This window comes from Anopheles moucheti, chromosome 2, assembly GCF_943734755.1.
Source record: "Anopheles moucheti chromosome 2, idAnoMoucSN_F20_07, whole genome shotgun sequence".
Taxonomy (NCBI): Eukaryota; Metazoa; Arthropoda; class Insecta; order Diptera; family Culicidae; genus Anopheles; species Anopheles moucheti.
The window spans coordinates 35,265,338-35,286,613 of NC_069140.1; the positions used below are offsets into that span (position 1 = coordinate 35,265,338).

At 54.5% G+C, this 21,276-nt stretch overlaps 1 protein-coding gene across 2 annotated transcripts; it reads left to right on the top strand.

Annotated features, from left to right (window-relative positions):
* The first annotated feature begins 1,436 nt into the window (after positions 1–1,436).
* Positions 1,437–2,358, top strand: LOC128297481 (D-aminoacyl-tRNA deacylase). Of its 2 annotated transcripts, none has more exons than XM_053033124.1 (3): positions 1,437–1,552; positions 1,619–1,709; positions 1,789–2,358. In XM_053033124.1, the coding sequence occupies exons 1-3, from the start codon at positions 1,507–1,509 to the stop codon at positions 2,231–2,233; spliced, it is 582 nt and encodes a 193-aa protein (XP_052889084.1). In that variant the 5' UTR covers positions 1,437–1,506; the 3' UTR covers positions 2,234–2,358. The 2 variants fall into 2 exon arrangements, with proteins under 2 accessions (XP_052889084.1, XP_052889085.1); XM_053033125.1 differs by having other exon boundaries at positions 1,619–1,713; positions 1,789–1,964.
* Positions 2,359–21,276: the final 18,918 nt, after the last annotated feature.

The window sequence follows — 21,276 nt, forward strand, 5'->3', positions numbered from 1 at the left end:
GGGGGGGGAAGGGGGCATTTATTTTCAATCCGTTTACTTCTTCGGTAACCATCAGCGATCATGATATTTCTCCATTTATTAGCCCATGTTTTATAGCATTCTTCGATCCATTAGGTGCAGGGCCACGAAAGTTGACAAAATGCTGACAAATTTGTCAAGTGGCAAAATCAGCTGGCCAACTGCGAAAAAACCATTATACCGTTGCCGCGCACACAATTGTTTTCAGATTTCCGATATCAGGAGAGCATGTTTTTAAAGAGGTGACACCTACAGCGTGGATAAAATGAAACAAAAATATGTTAAAACATAACAAATCATCTTTTGCACGATTTTTCAAACCATTCACAATTCACATTCACACCATTCACAAACAATTTTTGAAACAGTGAATAATCTTAAAATTTAAATAAAACCGCACGAATAAAACCACAGACATTATTAGCATTCATTGATCAATTTACCGGCAGCTAATAACAACCGCATGCTAGTTTACAAACATGCAACAAATAATACCATTAGTTTCGCTCAATTTCGCAAAATTTCCACTTAAAATCCCCACAAAATTATAATGCAATTTTTTGAAATCGTGCTAACAATTGTTACAACAACCACCCTGTAGTGGATGATCATCTGGTTAAATATCACCTCCTGATTTGGATGGTCTCCTGTTACATGAAACGCAGCATTGGTGCAAATTGTGTACGCGTGACTCTCAAACTCCCCGTCGGCAGATGCGAAATTCCATACAAACGAACCGATTTTCGATTTCGGATACCAAGAGAACATGTTTTTTAGGAGATGACATCAACTCCCCTCCAGTGTGCGTATAGCTGTTCCGATCTTCTAATACATTGGCTAACACCACCGTATACTATCAAATCTGTGAGAGAGATCGCTAGTGCAAGTGAGATAGATGACACGCATTCGTTCCATAAGGTTCAATGTACTGATACGCACGCACACGATAATAGCATACAGAAGTACCGTTATGGCAGAACTGGGTAGTTCTACTGGGCAGAAGGGTAGTTATTACAATCCGTTATCAGCTAACTATTTTATTAGGTTTACGTTTTTAATAATTCTAGTAAGTTTTATTAGCTAAAGTAAGTTTTATTAGCTAATAACACCACTAAAGAGCGGATGATTTTTTATCCTCAACAATGTAGACTCCACATGATCGTGATCTTTCTTACTTATATTTAATGTTTAGTTATAAAAATAAAACAAAAATGATGATGATAGCCCTTTTCGCTTTGCCTCATTTCAAGGGCCTGAACTTTTATTTTTTTAAAGTTCCAAATATTCAAAACGGCAATTTTGAGCGATGCTCGAAATTCGCTCCTTTCATTATATGTAGTTTTCCCACCGGAGTGACTAAATGACATGTGGATGACAACTCGCAACGGTGTCAGTTTGACGGATTGTTTGTTGTTTCGTCGTAAATAAGACCGGCATTGTGCAGCTTGCGATTTTGCATCTGTTTCGAGCTATTTTCTTAAACAATTGATGATGAAAGCTATAATACAACGTGTTGCCTTTGCGAAAGTGACGGGTAAGTACACGTTTTACTCTTTCCTTCTCCTTTTATAACACGCAGCGAATACACGCGTCTTTGCAGTTGGTGATGAAGTGGTAAGCTCGATCGGCCGTGGCCTTTGCGTGCTGGTAGGCATTTCGTCCAATGACAATGCAAACGATGTGGAGTGGATGTGGGTATGCTATAAACAGTTGGTCTTTCTTCCCGTTTACTATGGAGTAATATCTTCCGCATGTTACCTTTACTCGTAGCGCACGGAAGATACTCAATTTACGGCTATTCGATGAGCAAACCAGTGGGAAAAGATGGACCGAATCGGTCGTAGATCAACAGTTGGAAATACTGTGTGTCAGTCAGTTCACTCTGTACCATCGGTTGAAAGGAAACAGACCGGATTTCAGCCGTGCCATGCAGGGACCGGAAGCACAGCAGCTGTACGGATCGTTGTTAAAGCAGCTGCGCGAACAGTACTCTGCGGAGCGTATACGGGATGGTCGATTTGGAACGATGATGCAGGTACACATCCAAAATGATGGACCAGTTACGCTGGAAATCGAATCACCCGAACAAAGCGAACAAGAGCGCCAAAAACTGCAACGATCACTGGAGCATAAAGCAAAATCGGTTGGAAAACCCGCCAGAGAAGCAATGGAAAGCGATAAAGTAACTGAGAGCAAACATACCAAAGCACAATAAAAGCAAAACGGCTGGTTATATGATACAGTCTTTTCCCGAGAAACGCGAATAATTTAAAGAATAATGGATTTTGTCCCGGTACTGACGTATGAAAATCGACGCTGCTTCCAAATACATAATTGGGCCGCTCCAAATTAAATCATTAGTTCGCCACATTATTTCAAGTTTGTTTTTCATTAGGTGTATGAAACAATAAGAAGAATAAGGACACGCATTTGGGCAAGACAGAGCCGACTGATGCTTTCGATTTTGCATGAGGAGCTGGATAACGAGCCGGCTTGTAAAAAAATGTAATGATTTGACAGCCTCAGTTGGCTCTAAATTATCTCGAAATGAGATGTTGGTTTTTTTTGCAAGTGTTTTTGTGTGTTCGCAAGTTTTTGTCTGGGATGTTTTTGTCATACCCTGATACTATCTATGCCTTGGCACTCCGAATGGAACAGGTACAGCGGGCGAAGCCTTTACAAATAATAATACAACAGGTAAAAATTAGATGTCCTTAAACTTTTATGGGATCGTTCACCACTTTTTCAAGCTCCTGATACCAGGAGAGAATCCAGTGCAGGAGGATGCTGTTTTCCGTGTCAATCGAGACAGAAAACTCGCCAAAAACGACCAGTTTTCAAGCTCTGATACCAGGAGAGCACCCAACGCAGGAGGATGCTTTTTCCGTGTCAATCGAGCCAGAAAACGCGCCAAAAATGACCACTTTTTCAAGCTCCTCATACCAGGAGAGCATCCAACGCAGGAGGATGCTTTTTCCGTGTCAATGGAGCCAAAAAACTCGCCAAAAATGACCAGTTTTTCAAGCTCCTGATACCAGGAGAGCATCCAACGCAGGAGGATGCCTTTCCGTGTCAATCGAGACAGAAAACTGGCCAGAAATGACCAGTTTTTCAAGCTCCTGATACCAGGAGAGCATCCAACGCAGGGGGATGCCTTTCCGTGTCAATCGAGACAGGAAACTCGCCAAAAATGACCAGTTTTTCAAGCTCCTGATACCAGGAGAGCATCCAACGCGAAGCCTTTACAAATAATAATACAACAGGTAAAAATTACATGTCCTTAAACTTTTATGGTATCGTTCGCAAAATGGTTTTAAATCATAAAATAATTAATATAAACGTAAATATAAACGTCATTGAGGAAGGTGTTGAGTATTTTTCGTGTCGATCGAGACAGAAAACTCGCCAATAATGACCAGTTTGTCAAGCCAGGAGAGCATCCAACGCAGGAGGATGGTTTTTCCGTGTCAATCGAGCCAGAAAACGCGCCAGAAATGACCAGTTTTTTAAGCTCTGATACCAGGAGAGCATCCAACGCAGGAGGATGCCTTTCCGTGCAGTGGAGGATCAATTCCTTTGGAGGCCCAGGGCGGAATTATAGTTGGGGCCTCTAATTTTAAAAACGATGCAGGAGAGAAGGGGGACATTGAGGGGACTTGAAATGAGACAAGGCGAAAAGCGCAGTAAGAAGGGGCCTACTCCGCCTACGGTTTGATCCGCCGCTGGGTCGTTCCTAACCATGTTCTTCAATGGCCAGGGCCATCACCATCTTCGAATTTAATATCGGAATCGGCTGTATCACCACCAACAACAGGTACCACTGTACCTGTACTCTTCTAAATGGAGCTACAATCATACGTGCGCCAACTTCGAGAAGCTGCACGTGGTGGAATTTACAACTACAGCATCCAAGGAGCACTTTGCCTTCGAATTGGTTCGCTCGCTGTGCTTCCGGGATATTCGCCATGCAACACTCTGTTATACTTCTTCGATCTTAACTTAATCGATATTGTCTGTCCTGCAGCGAGTATTTATCACACGCAATCTCCTAACATGAATGTTCAGTCATACGTATGAACGCATGAACTGTTCGCGATGAACTGCGCCTTTGCCTCCTTTCGCGTATACCAGGTATTGACCAGTGCCGGAATAACGCACCGACTGCAGGTGAGGTGGGTCATGTGTGTTTGTGACGATATCACCGGTATCACGGAATATACACGGGAGATTATGCTGCAACATCGTGCTACAGGATCCTTAAGGCCAGTGTATGAGCCCAGTGTCCACTACAGTACCCGATCCTGTTTCCACGGGGTGAAGCCGGTTGGACTCATGGTATGTTTAAGATTCGTCGCCGAGGAAGACAGCCGAGACCATCGAGCACGGGGACAAACACAGATAGTGATGACGTCATCAATGAGAATGATCCCCAGATGGAGCCGAATGCAGAGGAAAATTCATCCAATCAAATTACTCCACGTAAATATGCCGCGTATATATTGCATATCCTGGCGGGAGATCGCTCATTCTCTGATGCATTGTGAGGGATAGTCAGGCTGTCATACATTTTGCAATACAGAATGAGCGAGTTACTAAGTTGTGACTTTCGATTTTTTTGTTTATTTATTATTTAGTGGAATGTTTACCATTGTGTATCCCATTAAACAAACAACGCAAATTTTATATAATTATAATAATTTGTGTTATACACAGTCGGATAGATTAGCATAGCTTTAGCATTTGAAAACTAAAATGCTAGGTCAAGTTTTTGTGTTGAAAGACTACCTCCATGGTCATTCGCTCACGTCGATGTTTTAGACGATGAACAAAAATTAACGGTTGATTTCTACGGTGAGCTTCTACTTACTGAACTACTTCAACAATTGATTATGTTTTATAGCATTCTTTGAACCATTAGGTGTAGGACCACGAGAGTTGACAAAATGCTGACAAATTTGTCCAATGACCAAATCAGCTAGTCAACTGTGAAAACCACTATACCATAGCCGCGCACACAATTGTTTTCAGATTTCCGATACCAGGAGAGCATGGTTTCCCAGATCTGCAGCTTGGGACAAATTTGCCCATCACAATTGCTATTGCATACTATCAAACACGTGAGAACGATCGCTATTAAGTAATATCAATAAAACGGAAAGCATCCTTCATCTCGCTCAAACTTTCCGTCGGTTGGTACGAAATTCCATACAAAACCAGCTGTTTTCCGATTTCCGATACCAGGAAAGCATCCACGGAAGAGGGAACACCTTGTACAGCAATTTTGGTCGAAAACCGCCGAAAGGTATGCAATATTTAAACACTAACTTTCCCGTTGGTCGTGAAAAATTCCTTCGAAAACTACCAGTTTTCGAATGTGTAGTACCAGGAGAGCATGCACGGAAGAGGTAGCTCCTGGTACTGCGCCGTAAGGTATGCAATGTTAATACACTATCTTTGCAACTAACTTTCCGCCGTAAGGTATGCAATGTTTATACACTATCTTTGCAACCAACTTTCCGCCGTAAGGTATGCAATGTTTATACACTAACTTTTCATACAAACCAGCTGTTTTCAGATTTCCGATACCAGGAGAGCATGTTGTTCAAGAGGTAACATCTTCCATCCCCCTCCCCCCTTCCACCATCAAGATAGCGCACAAGATGGCGGCCAAAATGGCGCGCAAGATGGCGGACAAGATGGCGGACAAGATGGCGGACAAGATGGCGGACCAAGATGGCGGACAAGATGGCGGACAAGATGGCGGCCAAGATGGAAGCCAAGATGGCGGACCAAGATGGCGGACCAAGATGGTGGACAAGATGGCGGACAAGATGGCGGACAAGATGGCGGCCAATATGGCGGACAAGATGGCGGACAAGATGGCGGACAAGATGGCGGACCAAGATGGCGGCCAAGATGGCGGACAAGATGGCGGCCAAGATGGCGGACAAGATGGCGGACCAAGATGGCGGACAAGATGGCGGACAAGATGGCGGACAAGATGGCGGACAAGATGGCGGTCAAGATGGCGGAGCAAGATGGCGGACAAGATGGCGGACAAGATGGCGGACAAGATGGCGGACAAGATGGCGGACAAGATGGCGGACAAGATGGCGGACAAGATGGCGGACCAAGATGGTGAACAAGATGGCGGCCAACATGGCGGCCAAGATGGCGGACAAGATGGCGGACAAGATGGAGGTCAAGATGGCGGACAAGATGGCGGACAAGATGGCGGCCAACATGGCGGCCAAGATGGCGGACAAGATGGCGGACAAGATGGCGGACAGGATGGCGGCCAAGATGACGGACAAGATGGCGGACAAGATGGAGGCCAAGATGACGGACAAGATGGCGGACCAAGATGGCGGACAAGATGGCGGACAAGATGGCGGACTAGATGGAAGACAAGATGGCGGACAAGATGGAAGACCCAGATGGCGGACAAGATGGCGGGCAAGATGGCGGACAAGATGGCGGCCAAGATGGCGGACAAGATGGCGGACAAGATGGAAGACCAAGATGGCGGACAAGATGGCGGACAAGATGGCGGACCAAGATGGCGGCCAAGATGGCGGACAAGATGGCGGACCAAGATGGAGGCCAAGATGGCGGACAAGATGGCGGACCAAGATGGCGGACAAGATGGCGAACAAGATGGCGGACCAAGATGGCGGACAAGATGGCGGCCAACATGGCGGCCAAGATGGAGGCCAAGATGGCGGACAAGATGGTGGGCAAGATGGCGGACCAAGATGGCGGACAAGATGGTGGGCAAGATGGCAGACAAGATGGCGGACAAGATGGCGGACAAGATGGAGGCCAAGATGGCGGACAAGATGGCGGACCAAGATGGCGGACAAGATGGCGGACCAAGATGGAGGCCAAGATGGCGGACAAGATGGCGGACCAAGATGGCGGACCAAGATGGCGACCAAGATGGCGGACAAGATGGCGGACAAGATGGCGGCCAAGATGGCGGACAAGATGGCGGCCAAGATGGTGGACAAGATGGCGGACAAGATGGCGGACAAGATGGCGGACAAGATGGCGGACCAAGATGGCGGCCAAGATGGCGGACAAGATGGCGGACAAGATGGCGGCCAAAATGGAGGACCAAGATGGCGGATCAAGATGGCGGTCAAGATGGCGGACAAGATGGCGGACAAGATGGCGGCCAACATGGCGGCCAAGATGGCGGACAAGATGGCGGCCAAAATGGAGGACCAAGATGGCGGATCAAGATGGCGGTCAAGATGGTGGACAAGATGGCGGACAAGATGGCGGACAAGATGGCGGACAAGATGGCGGACCAAGATGGCGGCCAAGATGGCGGACAAGATGGCGGACAAGATGGCGGCCAAAATGGAGGACCAAGATGGCGGATCAAGATGGCGGTCAAGATGGCGGACAAGATGGCGGACAAGATGGCGGCCAACATGGCGGCCAAGATGGCGGACAAGATGGCGGCCAAAATGGAGGACCAAGATGGCGGATCAAGATGGCGGTCAAGATGGCGGACAAGATGGCGGACAAGATGGCGGCCAACATGGCGGCCAAGATGGCGGACAAGATGGCGGACAGGATGGCGGCCAAGATGACGGACAAGATGGCGGACAAGATGGAGGCCAAGATGACGGACAAGATGGCGGACCAAGATGGCGGACAAGATGGCGGACAAGATGGCGGACTAGATGGAAGACAAGATGGCGGACAAGATGGAAGACCCAGATGGCGGACAAGATGGCGGGCAAGATGGCGGACAAGATGGTGGACCAAGATGGCGGCCAAGATGGCGGACAAGATGGCAGACAGGATGGCGGCCAAGATGACGGACAAGATGGCGGACAAGATGGAGGCCAAGATGACGGACAAGATGGCGGACCAAGATGGCGGCCAAGATGGCGGACAAGATGGCGGACAAGATGGCGGACAAGATGGTGGACCAAGATGGCGGCCAAGATGGCGGACAAGATGGTGGACAAGATGGCGGACAAGATGGCGGACCAAGATGGCGGCCAAGATGGCGGACAAGATGGCGGACCAGATGGAAGACAAGATGGCGGACCAGATGGCGGACAAGATGGCGGACCAGATGGAAGACAAGATGGCGGACCAGATGGAAGACAAGATGGCGGCCAAGATGGCGGCCAAGATGGCGGACTAATATGGAGGTCAAGATGGCGGACAAGATGGCGGACAAGATGGCGGCCAACATGGCGGCCAAGATGGCGGACAAGATGGCGGACAGGATGGCGGCCAAGATGACGGACAAGATGGCGGACAAGATGGAGGCCAAGATGACGGACAAGATGGCGGACCAAGATGGCGGACAAGATGGCGGACAAGATGGCGGACTAGATGGAAGACTAGATGGAAGACAAGATGGCGGACAAGATGGAAGACCCAGATGGCGGACAAGATGGCGGGCAAGATGGCGGACAAGATGGCGGCCAAGATGGCGGACAAGATGGCGGACAAGATGGAAGACCAAGATGGCGGACAAGATGGCGGACAAGATGGCGGACAAGATGGCGGACCAAGATGGCGGCCAAGATGGCGGACAAGATGGCGGACAAGATGGTTGACCAAGATGGCGGCCAAGATGGCGGACAAGATGGCGGACAGGATGGCGGCCAAGATGACGGACAAGATGGCGGACAAGATGGAGGCCAAGATGACGGACAAGATGGCGGACCAAGATGGCGGACAAGATGGCGGACAAGATGGCGGACTAGATGGAAGACAAGATGGCGGACAAGATGGAAGACCCAGATGGTGGACAAGATGGCGGACAAGATGGCGGACAAGATGGCGGACAAGATGGAGGCCAAGATGGCGGACAAGATGGCGGACCAAGATGGCGGACAAGATGGCGGACAAGATGGCGGACAAGATGGCGGACAAGATGGCGGACAAGATGGCGGACAAGATGGCGGACCTAAATGGCGGACAAGATGGCGGACAAGATGGCGGACCAAGATGGCGGCCAAGATGGCGGACAAGATGGCGGACAAGATGGCGGACAAGATGGTGGACCAAGATGGCGGCCAAGATGGCGGACAAGATGGCGGACCAAGATGGCGGACAAGATGGCGGACAAGATGGTGGACCAAGATGGCGGACAAGATGGCGGACAAGATGGCGGACCAAGATGGAGGCCAAGATGGAGGCCAAAATGGCGGACCAAGATGGAGGACAAGATGGCGGCCAAGATGGCGGTCAAGATGGCGGACAAGATGGTGGACAAGATGGCGGACAAGATGGCGGACAAGATGGCGGACCAAGATGGAGGCCAAGATGGCGGACAAGATGGCGGACCAAGATGGCGGACCAAGATGGCGACCAAGATGGCGGACAAGATGGCGGACAAGATGGCGGCCAAGATGGCGGACAAGATGGAGGCCAAGATGGAGGCCAAGATGGCGGACAAGATGGCGGACCAAGATGGCGGACAAGATGGCGGCCAAGATGGCGGATAAGATGGCGGACAAGATGGCGGACAAGATGGCGGACCAAGATGGCGGCCAAGATGGCGGACAAGATGGCGGACAAGATGGCGGCCAAAATGGAGGACCAAGATGGCGGATCAAGATGGCGGACAAGATGGCAGACAAGCTGAAGGCCAAGATGGCGGTCAAGTTGGCGGACCAAGATGGCTGACAAGATGGCGGACAAGATGGCGGACAATATGTGGGACAAGATGGCGGCCAAGCTGGCGGACAATATGTGGGACAAGATGGCGGCCAAGATGGCGGACAAGATGGTGGACCAAGATGGCGGCCAAGATGGCGGACAAGATGGCGGACAAGATGGCGGACCAAGATGGCGGACCAAGATGGCGGACAAGATGGCGGACAAGATGGTGGACCAAGATGGCGGACAAGATGGCGGACCAAGATGGAGGCCAAGATGCAGGCCAAAATGGCGGACCAAGATGGCGGACAAGATGGCGGCCAAGATGGCGGTCAAGATGGCGGACAAGATGGTGGATAAGATGGCGGACAAGATGGCGGACAAGATGGCGGACCAAGATGGCGGGCAAGATGGCGGACAAGATGGCGGACCAAGATGGCGACCAAGATGGCGGACAAGATGGCGGACAAGATGGCGGACAAGATGGCGGACAAGATGGCGGCCAAGATGGCGGACAAGATGGCGGACAAGATGGCGGACCAGATGGCGGACAAGATGGCGGACAAGATGGCGGACCAAGATGGTGGCCAAGATGGCGGACAAGATGGCGGACAAGATGGCGGCCAAAATGGAGGACAAGATGGCGGATCAAGATGGCGGACAAGATGGCAGACAAGCTGGAGGCCAAGATGGCGGACAAGTTGGCGGACCACGATGGCTGACAAGATGGCGGACAAGCTGGCGGACAATATGTGGGACAAGATGGCGGCCAAGCTGGCGGACAATATGTGGGACAAGATGGCGGCAAAGATGGCGGACAAGATGGCGGACCAGATGGAAGACAAGATGGCGGCCAAGATGGCGGACAAGATGGCGGACAAGATGGCGGACAAGATGGCGGACAAGATGGCGGACAAGATGGCGGACCCAGATGGCGGCCAAGATGGCGGACAAGATGGCGGACAAGATGGAGGCCAAGATGGCGGCCAAGATGGCGGACAAGATGGCGGACAAGATGGCGGACCAAGATGGCGGACCAAGATGGCGGACAAGATGGCGGACAAGATGGCGGACAAGATGGCGGACAAGATGGCGGACAAGATGGAGGCCAAGATGACGGACAAGATGGCGGTCAAGATGGCGGATCAAGATGGCGGCCAAGATAGCGGACAAGATGGCGGACAAGATGGAGGCCAAAATGGCGGACAAGATGGCGGACCAAGATGGCGGACAAGATGGCGGCCAAGATGGAAGCCAAGATGGCGGCCACGATGGCGGACAGGATGGCGGACAAGATGGCTGACAAGATGGCGGACAAGATGGCGGACAATATGTGGGACAAGATGGCGGCCAAGATTGCGGACAAGATGGCGGACCAGATGGAAGACAAGATGGCGGCCAAGATGGCGGACCAATATGGCGGTCAAGATGGCGGACAAGATGGCGAACAAGATGGCGGACCAAGATGGCGGCCAAGATGGCGGACAAGATGGCGGACAAGATGGAGGCCAAGATGGCGGACAAGATGGCGGACCAAGATGGCGGCCAAGATGGCGGACAAGATGGCGGACAAGATGGCGGACCAAGATGGCGGACAAGATGGCGGACAAGATGGCGGACCAAGATGGCGGCCAAGATGGCGGACAAGATGGAGGCCAAGATGGCGGACCAAGAAAGCGGACAAGATGGCGGCCAAGATGGCGGACAAGATGGCGGACAAGATGGCGGACATGTTGGCCGCCATCTTGTCCGGCATATTGTCCGCCATCTTGTCCGCCATCTTGGCTGCCATCTTGGCCGCCATCTTGGCTGCCATCTTGTCCGCCATCTTGGTCAGCCATCTTGTCCGCCATCTTGTCCGCCATCTTGGTCCGCCATCTTGTCCGCCATCTTGGTCCGCCATCTTGTCCGCCATCTTGGCCTTCATCTTGGCCTCCATCTTGTCCACCATCTTGGCCGCCATCTTGTCCGCCATCTTGTCCGCCATCTTGGTCCGCCATCTTGTCCGCCATCTTGTCCGCCATCTTGGTCCGCCATCTTGTCCGCCATCTTGTCCGCCATCTTGTCCGCCATCTTGTCCGCCATCTTGGCCTCCATCTTGTCCGCCATCTTGTCCGCCATCTTGGCTGCCATCTTGTCCGCCATCTTGGTCCGCCATCTTGTCCGCCATCTTGGCCGCCATCTTGTCCGCCATCTTTGTCCGCTATCTTGTTCGCCATCTTGGCCTCCATCTTGTCCGCCATCTTGTCCGCCATCTTGGCCTCCATCTTGTCCGCCATCTTGTCCGCCATCTTGTCCGCCATCTTGTCCGCCAGTTTGTCCGCCATCTTGTCCGCCATCTTGGCCGCCATCTTGGTCCGCCATCTTGTCCGCCATCTTGTCCGCCATCTTGTCCGCCATCTTGTCCGCCATCTTGTCCGCCATCTTGTCCGCCATCTTGGCCGCCATCTTGGTCCGCCATCTTGGTCCGCCATCTTGGCCTCCATCTTGTCCGCCATCTTGTCCGCCATCTTGGCCTCCATCTTGTCCGCCATCTTGTCCGCCATCTTGTCCGCCATCTTGTCCGCCATCTTGTCCGCCATCTTGTCCGCCATCTTGGCCGCCATCTTGGTCCGCCATCTTGTCCGCCATCTTGTCCGCCATCTTGTCCGCCATCTTGTCCGCCATCTTGTCCGCCATCTTGTCCGCCATCTTGTCCGCCATCTTGGCCGCCATCTTGGTCCGCCATCTTGTCCGCCATCTTGTCCGCCATCTTGTCCGCCATCTTGTCCGCCATTTTGTCCGCCATCTCGGTCCGCCATCTTGTCCGCCATCTTGGCCTCCATCTTGTCCGCCATCTTGTCCGCCATCTTGGCCGCCATCTTGGTCCGCCATCTTGTCCGCCATCTTGTCCGCCATCTTGTCCGCCATATTGGTCCGCCATCTTGTCCGCCATCTTGTCCGCCATCTTGTCCGCCATCTTGATTCGCCATCTTGTCCGCCATCTTGGTCCGCCATCTTGTCCGCCATCTTGGCCGCCATCTTGGCCGCCATCTTGGTCCGCCATCTTGGTCCGCCATCTTGGCCTCCATCTTGTCCGCCATCTTGTCCGCCATCTTGGCCTCCATCTTGTCCGCCATCTTGTCCGCCATCTTGTCCGCCATCTTGTCCGCCATCTTGTCCGCCATCTTGTCCGCCATCTTGGCCGCCATCTTGGTCCGCCATCTTGTCCGCCATCTTGTCCGCCATCTTGTCCGCCATCTTGTCCGCCATCTTGTCCGCCATCTTGTCCGCCATCTTGTCCGCCATCTTGGCCGCCATCTTGGTCCGCCATCTTGTCCGCCATCTTGTCCGCCATCTTGTCCGCCATCTTGTCCGCCATTTTGTCCGCCATCTCGGTCCGCCATCTTGTCCGCCATCTTGGCCTCCATCTTGTCCGCCATCTTGTCCGCCATCTTGGCCGCCATCTTGGTCCGCCATCTTGTCCGCCATCTTGTCCGCCATCTTGTCCGCCATATTGGTCCGCCATCTTGTCCGCCATCTTGTCCGCCATCTTGTCCGCCATCTTGATTCGCCATCTTGTCCGCCATCTTGGTCCGCCATCTTGTCCGCCATCTTGGCCGCCATCTTGGCCGCCATCTTGGCCGCCATCTTGGCCGCCATCATGGTCCGCCATCTTGGCCTCCATCTTGTCCGCCATCTTGGCCGCCATCTTGTCCGCCATCTTGTCCGCCATCTTGGTCCGCCATCTTGGCCTCCATCTTGTCCGCCATCTTGGTCCGCCATCTTGTCCGCCATCTTGGCCTCCATCTTGTCCGCCATCTTGTCCGCCATCTTGGCCTCCATTTTGTCCGCCATCTTGTCCGCCATCTTGTCCGCCATCTTGTCCGCCATCTTGTCCGCCATCTTGTCCGCCATCTTGGCCGCCATCTTGGTCCGCCATCTTGTCCGCCATCTTGGCCGCCATCTTGGTCCGCCATCTTGTCCGCCATCTTGTCCGCCATCTTGTCCGCCATCTTGTCCGCCATCTTGTCCGCCATCTTGTCCGCCATCTTGTCCGCCATCTTGTCCGCCATCTTGGCCGCCATCTTGGTCCGCCATCTTGGTCCGCCATCTTGGCCTCCATCTTGTCCGCCATCTTGTCCGCCATCTTGGCCTCCATCTTGTCCGCCATCTTGTCCGCCATCTTGTCCGCCATCTTGTCCGCCATCTTGTCCGCCATCTTGTCCGCCATCTTGGCCGCCATCTTGGTCCGCCATCTTGTCCGCCATCTTGTCCGCCATCTTGTCCGCCATCTTGTCCGCCATCTTGTCCGCCATCTTGTCCGCCATCTTGTCCGCCATCTTGGCCGCCATCTTGGTCCGCCATCTTGTCCGCCATCTTGTCCGCCATCTTGTCCGCCATCTTGTCCGCCATCTTGGTCTTCCATCTTGTCCGCCATCTTGTCCGCCATCTTGGCCGCCATCTTGTCCGCCATCTTGTCCGCCATCTTGGCCGCCATCTTGGTCCGCCATCTTGTCCGCCATCTTGTCCGCCATATTGGTCCGCCATCTTGTCCGCTATCTTGTCCGCCATCTTGTCCGCCATCTTGTCCGCCATCTTGGTCCGCCATCTTGTCCGCCATCTTGGCCTCCATCTTGTCCGCCATCTTGTCCGCCATCTTGCCCACCATCTTGTCCGCCATCTTGGGCCGCCATCTTGGCCACCATCTTGTCCGCCATCTTGTCCGCCATCTTGGCCGCCATCTTGTCCGCCATCTTGTCCGCCATCTTGGTCCGCCATCTTGTCCGCCATCTTGGCCGCCATCTTGTCCGCCATCTTTGTCCGCTATCTTGTTCGCCATCTTGGCCTCCAACTTGTCCGCCATCTTGTTCGCCATCTTGGCCGCCATCTTGGTCCGCCATCTTGTCCGCCATCTTGTCCGCCATCTTGGCCACCATGTTGGCCGCCATCTTGTCCGCCATCTTGTCCGCCATCTTGTCCGCCATCGTGGCCGCCATCTTTGCTTCCATCTTGGCCACCATCTTGTCCGCCATCTTGGTCCGCAATCTTGTCCGCCATCTTGGCCTCCATCTTGTCCGCCATCTTGATCCGCCATCTTGTCCGCCATCTTGGTCCGCCATCTTGTCCGCCATCTTGTCCGCCATCTTGTCCGCCATCTTGTCCGCCATCTTGGTCCGCCATCTTGTCCGCCATCTTGTCCGCCATCTTGGCCGCCATCTTGGTCCGCCATCTTGTCCGCCATCTTTGTCCGCCATCTTGTCCGCCATCGTGGCCGCCATCTTTGCTTCCATCTTGGCCACCATCTTGTCCGCCATCTTGGTCCGCAATCTTGTCCGCCATCTTGGCCTCCATCTTGTCCGCCATCTTGATCCGCCATCTTGTCCGCCATCTTGGTCCGCCATCTTGTCCGCCATCTTGTCCGCCATCTTGTCCGCCATCTTGTCCGCCATCTTGGCCTCCATCTTGTCCGCCATCTTGATCCGCCATCTTGTCCGCCATCTTGGTCCGCCATCTTGTCCGCCATCTTGTCCGCCATCTTGTCCGCCATTTTGTCCGCCATCTTGGCCGCCATCTTTTCCGCCATCTTGTCCGCCATCTTGGTCCGCCATCTTGTCCGCCATCTTGTCCGCCATCTTGATTCGCCATCTTGATTCGCCATCTTGTCCGCCATCTTGGTCCGCCATCTTGTCCGCCATCTTGGCCGCCATCTTGGCCGCCATCTTGGCCGCCATCATGGTCCGCCATCTTGGCCTCCATCTTGTCCGCCATCTTGGCCGCCATCTTGTCCGCCATCTTGTCCGCCATCTTGGTCCGCCATCTTGGCCTCCATCTTGTCCGCCATCTTGGTCCGCCATCTTGTCCGCCATCTTGGCCTCCATCTTGTCCGCCATCTTGTCCGCCATCTTGTCTGCCATCTTGCCCACCATCTTGTCCGCCATCTTGTCCGCCATCTTGATTCGCCATCTTGTCCGCCATCTTGGTCCGCCATCTTGTCCGCCATCTTGGCCGCCATCTTGGCCGCCATCTTGGCCGCCATCATGGTCCGCCATCTTGGCCTCCATCTTGTCCGCCATCTTGGCCTCCATCTTGTCCGCCATCTTGTCCGCCATCTTGGTCCGCCATCTTGGCCTCCATCTTGTCCGCCATCTTGGTCCGCCATCTTGTCCGCCATCTTGGCCTCCATCTTGTCCGCCATCTTGTCCGCCATCTTGTCTGCCATCTTGTCCACCATCTTGTCCGCCATCTTGGTCCGCCATCTTGGCCACCATCTTGGCCGCCATCTTGGCCTCCATCTTGGCCGCCATGTTGGCCGCCATCTTGTCCGCCATCTTGTCCGGCATATTGTCCGCCATCTTATCCGCCATCTTGGCTGCCATCTTGTCCGCCATCTTATCCGTCATCTTGTCCGCCATCTTGGTCCGCCATCTTGTTCGCCATCTTGTCCGCTATCTTGTCCGCCATCTTGTCCGCCATCTTGGTCCGCCATCTTGTCCGCCATCTTGGCCTTCATCTTGTCCGCCATCTTGTCCGCCATCTTGGCTGCCATCTTGTCCGCCATCTTGGCCGCCATCTTGGCCGCCATCTTGGTCCGCCATCTTGGCCTCCATCTTGTCCGCCATCTTGGCCGCCATCTTGGTCCGCCATCTTGGTCCGCCATCTTGGCCTCCATCTTGTCCGCCATCTTGTCCGCCATCTTGGCCTCCATCTTGTCCGCCATCTTGTCCGCCATCTTGTCCGCCATCTTGTCCGCCATCTTGTCCGCCATCTTGTCCGCCATCTTGGCCGCCATCTTGGTCCGCCATCTTGTCCGCCATCTTGGTCGCCATCTTGTCCGCCATCTTGTCCGCCATCTTGTCCGCCATCTTGTCCGCCATCTTGTCCGCCATCTTGGCCGCCATCTTGGTCCGCCATCTTGTCCGCCATCTTGTCCGCCATCTTGTCCGCCATCTTGTCCGCCATTTTGTCCGCCATCTCGGTCCGCCATCTTGTCCGCCATCTTGGCCTCCATCTTGTCCGCCATCTTGTCCGCCATCTTGGCCGCCATCTTGGTCCGCCATCTTGTCCGCCATCTTGTCCGCCATCTTGTCCGCCATATTGGTCATCCATCTTGTTCGCCATCTTGTCCGCTATCTTGTCCGCCATCTTGTCCGCCATCTTGGTCCGCCATCTTGTCCGCCATCTTGGCCTCCATCTTGTCCGCCATCTTGTCCGTCATCTTGTCTGCCATCTTGCCCACCATCTTGTCCGCCATCTTGTCCGCCATCTTGGCCACCATCTTGTCCGCCATCTTGGCCTCCATCTTGGCCGCCATGTTGGCCGCCATCTTGTCCGCCATCTTGGGCCGCCATCTTGTCCGCCATCTTGGCCGCCATCTTGGTCCGCCATCTTGTCCGCCATCTTGGCCTCCATCTTGTCCGCCATCTTGTCCGCCATCTTGTCCGCCATCTTGTCCGCCATCTTGTCCGCCATCTTGTCCGCCATCTTGGCCGCCATCTTGGTCCGCCATCTTGTCCGCCATCTTGTCCGCCATCTTGTCCGCCATCTTGGCTGCCATCTTGTCCGCCATCTTGGACCGCCATCTTGTCCGCCATCTTGTCCGCCATCTTGGTCCGCCATCTTGTTCGCCATCTTGTCCGCCATCTTGTCCGCCATCTTGCCCGCCATCTTGTCCGCCATCTTGGTCCGCCATCTTGTCCGCCATCTTGGCCTCCATCTTGTCCGCCATCTTGTCCGCCATCTAGTCTGCCATCTTGCCCACCATCTTGTCCGCCATCTTGGTCCGCCATCTTGGCCATCATCTTGTCCGCCATCTTGGCCTCCATCTTGGCCGCCATGTTGTCCGCCATCTTGTCCGCTATCTTGTCCGCCATCTTGTCCGCTATCTTGTCCGCCATCTTGTCCGCCATCTTGTCCGCCATCTTGGTCCGCCATCTTGTCCGCCATCTTGGCCTCCATCTTGTCCGCCATCTTGTCCGCCATCTTGTCTGCCATCTTGCCCACCATCTTGTCCGCCATCTTGGTCCGCCATCTTGGCCACCATCTTGTCCGCCATCTTGGTCCGCCATCTTGTCCGCCATCTTGGCCTCCATCTTGGCCTCCATCTTGTCCGCCATCTTGGCCGCCATCTTGTCCGCCATCTTGTCCGTCATCTTGGCCTCCATCTTGTCCGCCATCTTGTCCGCCATCTTGGCCGCCATCTTGTCTGCCATCTTGGCCTCCATGTTGTCCGCCATCTTGTCCGCCATCTTGGGCGCCATGTTGGCCGCCATCTTGTCCGCCATCTTGTCCGCCATCTTGTCCGCCATCTTGTCCGCCATCTTGTCCGCCATCTTGTCCGCCATCTTGGTCCGCCATCTTGTCCGCCATCTTGTCCGCCATCTTGGCCGCCATCTTGGTCTGCCATCTTGTCCGCCATCTTGTCCGCCATCTTGGCCGCCATCTTGTCCGCCATCTTGTCCGCCATCTTGTCCGCCATCTTGGCTGCCATCTTGGTCCGCCATCTTGGCCGCCATCTTGGCCGCCATCTTGGCCGCCATCATGGCCGCCATCATGGCCGCCATCTTGTCTGCCATCTTGTCTGCCATCTTGGCGACCATGTTGGCCGCCATCTTGTCCGCCATCTTGTCCGCCATCTTGTCTGCCATCTTGTCCGCCATCTTGGTCCGCCATCTTGTCCGCCATCTTGGCCTCCATCTTGTCCGCCATCTTGTCCGCTATCTTGGCCGCCATGTTGGCCGCCATCTTGTCCGCCATCTTGTCCGCCATCTTGTCCGCCATCTTGGTCCGCCATCTTGTCCGCCATCTTGGCCGCCATCTTGGCCGCCATCTTGTCCGCCATCTTGTCCGCCATCTTGTCGTCCATCTTGTCCGCCATCTTGTCCGCCATCTTGTCCGCCATCTTGTCCGCCATCTTGGTCCGCCTCTTGTCCGTCATCTTGTCCTCCATCTTGTCCGCCATCTTGTCCATCATCTTGGCCTCCATCTTGTCCGCCATCTTGTCCGCCATCTTGTCCGCCATCTTGGCCTCCATCTTGTCCGCCATCTTGTCCGCCATCTTGGCCGCCATCTTGTCCGCCATCTTGTCCGCCATCTTGTCCGCCATCTTGTCCGCCATCTTGTCCGCCATCTTGGTCCGCCATCTTGTCCGCCATCTTGTCCGCCATCTTGGCCGCCATCTTGGTCCGCCATCTTGTCCGCCATCTTGTCCGCCATCTTGTCCGCCATCTTGGCCGCCATCTTGTCCGCCTTCATGTCCGCCATCTTGTCCGCCATCTTGGTCCGCCATCTTGTCCGCCATCTTGGCCGCCATCTTGTCCGCCATCTTGGCCGCCATCTTGGCCGCCATCTTGGTCCGCCATCTTGTCCGCCATCTTGTCCGCCATATTGGCCGCCATCTTGTCCGCCATCTAGTCCGCCATCTTGGTCCGCCATCTTGTCCACCATCTTGGTCCGCCATCTTGTCCGCCATCTTGGCCGCCATCTTGTCCGCCATCTTGTCCGCCATCTTGTCCGCCATCTTGTCCGCCATCTTGGCCGCCATCTTGTCCGCCATCTTGTCCGCCGTCTTGTCCGCCATCTTGTCCGCCATCTTGGCCGCCATCTTGTCCGCCATATTGTCCGCCATCTTGTCCGCCTTCATGGCCGCCATCTTGTCTGCCATCTTGTCCGCCATCTTGTCTGCCATCTTGGCCGCCATCGTAGCCGCCATCTTGGCCGCCATCTTGGCCACCATCTTGTCCGCCATCTTGGTCGCCATCTTGTCCGCCATCTTGGCCACCATCTTGTCCGCCATCTTGGCCGCCATCTTGTGTCCGCCATCTTGTCCGCCATCTTGGCCGCCATCTTGTCCGCCATCTTGGCCGCCATTTTGTGTCCGCCATCTTGGCCGCCATTTTGTGTCTGCCATCTTGGTCCGCCATCTTGGCCGCCATCTTGGCCGCCATCTTGTCCGCCATCATGGTCGCCATCATGGCCGCCATCATGGCCGCCATCTTGTCTGCCATCTTGTCCGCCATCTTGTCCATCATCTTGGCCGCCATCTTGTGTCCGCCATCTTGGCCGCCATCTTGTGTCCGCCATCTTGGCCGCCATCTTGTCCGCCATCTTGTCCGCCATCTTGTCCGCCATCTTGGCTGCCATCTTGGTCCGCCATCGTGGCCGCCATCTTGGCCGCCATCTTGGCCGCCATCTTGGCCGCCATCTTGGCCGCCATCTTGTCGTCATCTTGGTCGCCATCTTGTCCGCCATGTTGTCCGCCATCTTGTCCGCCATCTTGGCCACCATCTTGGTCCGCCATCTTGGCCGCCATCTTTGCCGCCATCTTGGCCGCCATCTTGGCCGCCATCTTGTCGTCATCTTGGCCGCCATCTTGTCCGCCATGTTGTCCGCCATCTTGTCCGCCATCTTGGCCACCATCTTGGTCCGCCATCTTGGCCGCCATCTTGTGTCCGCCATCTTGGCCGCCATTTTGTGTCTGCCATCTTGTCCGCCATCTTGTGTCCGCCATTTTTCCGCCATCTTGTCCGCCTTTTTGTGTCCGCCATCTTGTCCGCCATCTTGTCCGCCATCTTGTCCGCCATCTTGGCCGCCATCTTGGCCGCCATCTTGGCCGCCATCTTGGCCGCCATCTTGGCCGCCATCTTGGCCGCCATCTTGTCGTCATCTTGGCCGCCGTCTTGTCCGCCATGTTGTCCGCCATCTTGTCCGCCATCTTGGCCGCCATCTTGGCCGCCATCTTGTCTGCCATCTTGGCCGCCATCTTGTGTCCGCCATCTTGGCCGCCATCTTGTGTCCGCTATCTTGGCCGCCATCTTGTCCGCCATCTTGTCCGCCATCTTGTCCGCCATCTTGGCTGCCATCTTGGTCCGCCATCTTGGCCGCCATCTTGGCCGCCATCTTGGCCGCCATCATGGCCGCCATCATGGCCGCCATCTTGTCTGCCATCTTGTCTGCCATCTTGTCTGCCATCTTGGCCGCCATCTTGTGTCCGCCATCTTGGCCACCATCTTGTCCGCCATCTTGGCCGCCATCTTGGTCCGCCATCTTGGCCGCCATCTTGGCCGCCATCTTGGCCGCCATTTTGTCCGCCATCTTGTCCGCCATCTTGTGTCCGCCATTTTTCCGCCATCTTGTCCGCCTTTTTGTGTCCGCCAAAATGTCCGCCATCTTGTGTCAGCCATCTTGTCCGCCATCTTGTGTTCGCCATCTTGTCCGCCATCTTGGCGGCCATGTTGGCCGCCATCTTGTCCGCCATCTTGTCCGCCATCTTGTCTGCCATCTTGTCCGCCATCTTGGTCCGCCATCTTGTCCGCCATCTTGGCCTCCATCTTGTCCGCCATCTTGTCCGCTATCTTGGCCGCCATGTTGGCCGCCATCTTGTCCGCCATCTTGTCCGCCATCTTGGTCCGCCATCTTGTCCGCCATCTTGGCCGCCATCTTGGCCGCCATCTTGTCCGCCATCTTGTCCGCCATCTTGTCCGCCATCTTGTCCGCCATCTTGGTCCGCCATCTTGGTCCGCCATCTTGTCCGCCATCTTGTCTTCCATCTTGGCCGCCATGTTGGCCGCCATCTTGTCCGCCATCTTGTCCGCCATCTTGTCCGCCATCTTGTCCGCCATCTTGTCCGCCATCTTGTCCGCC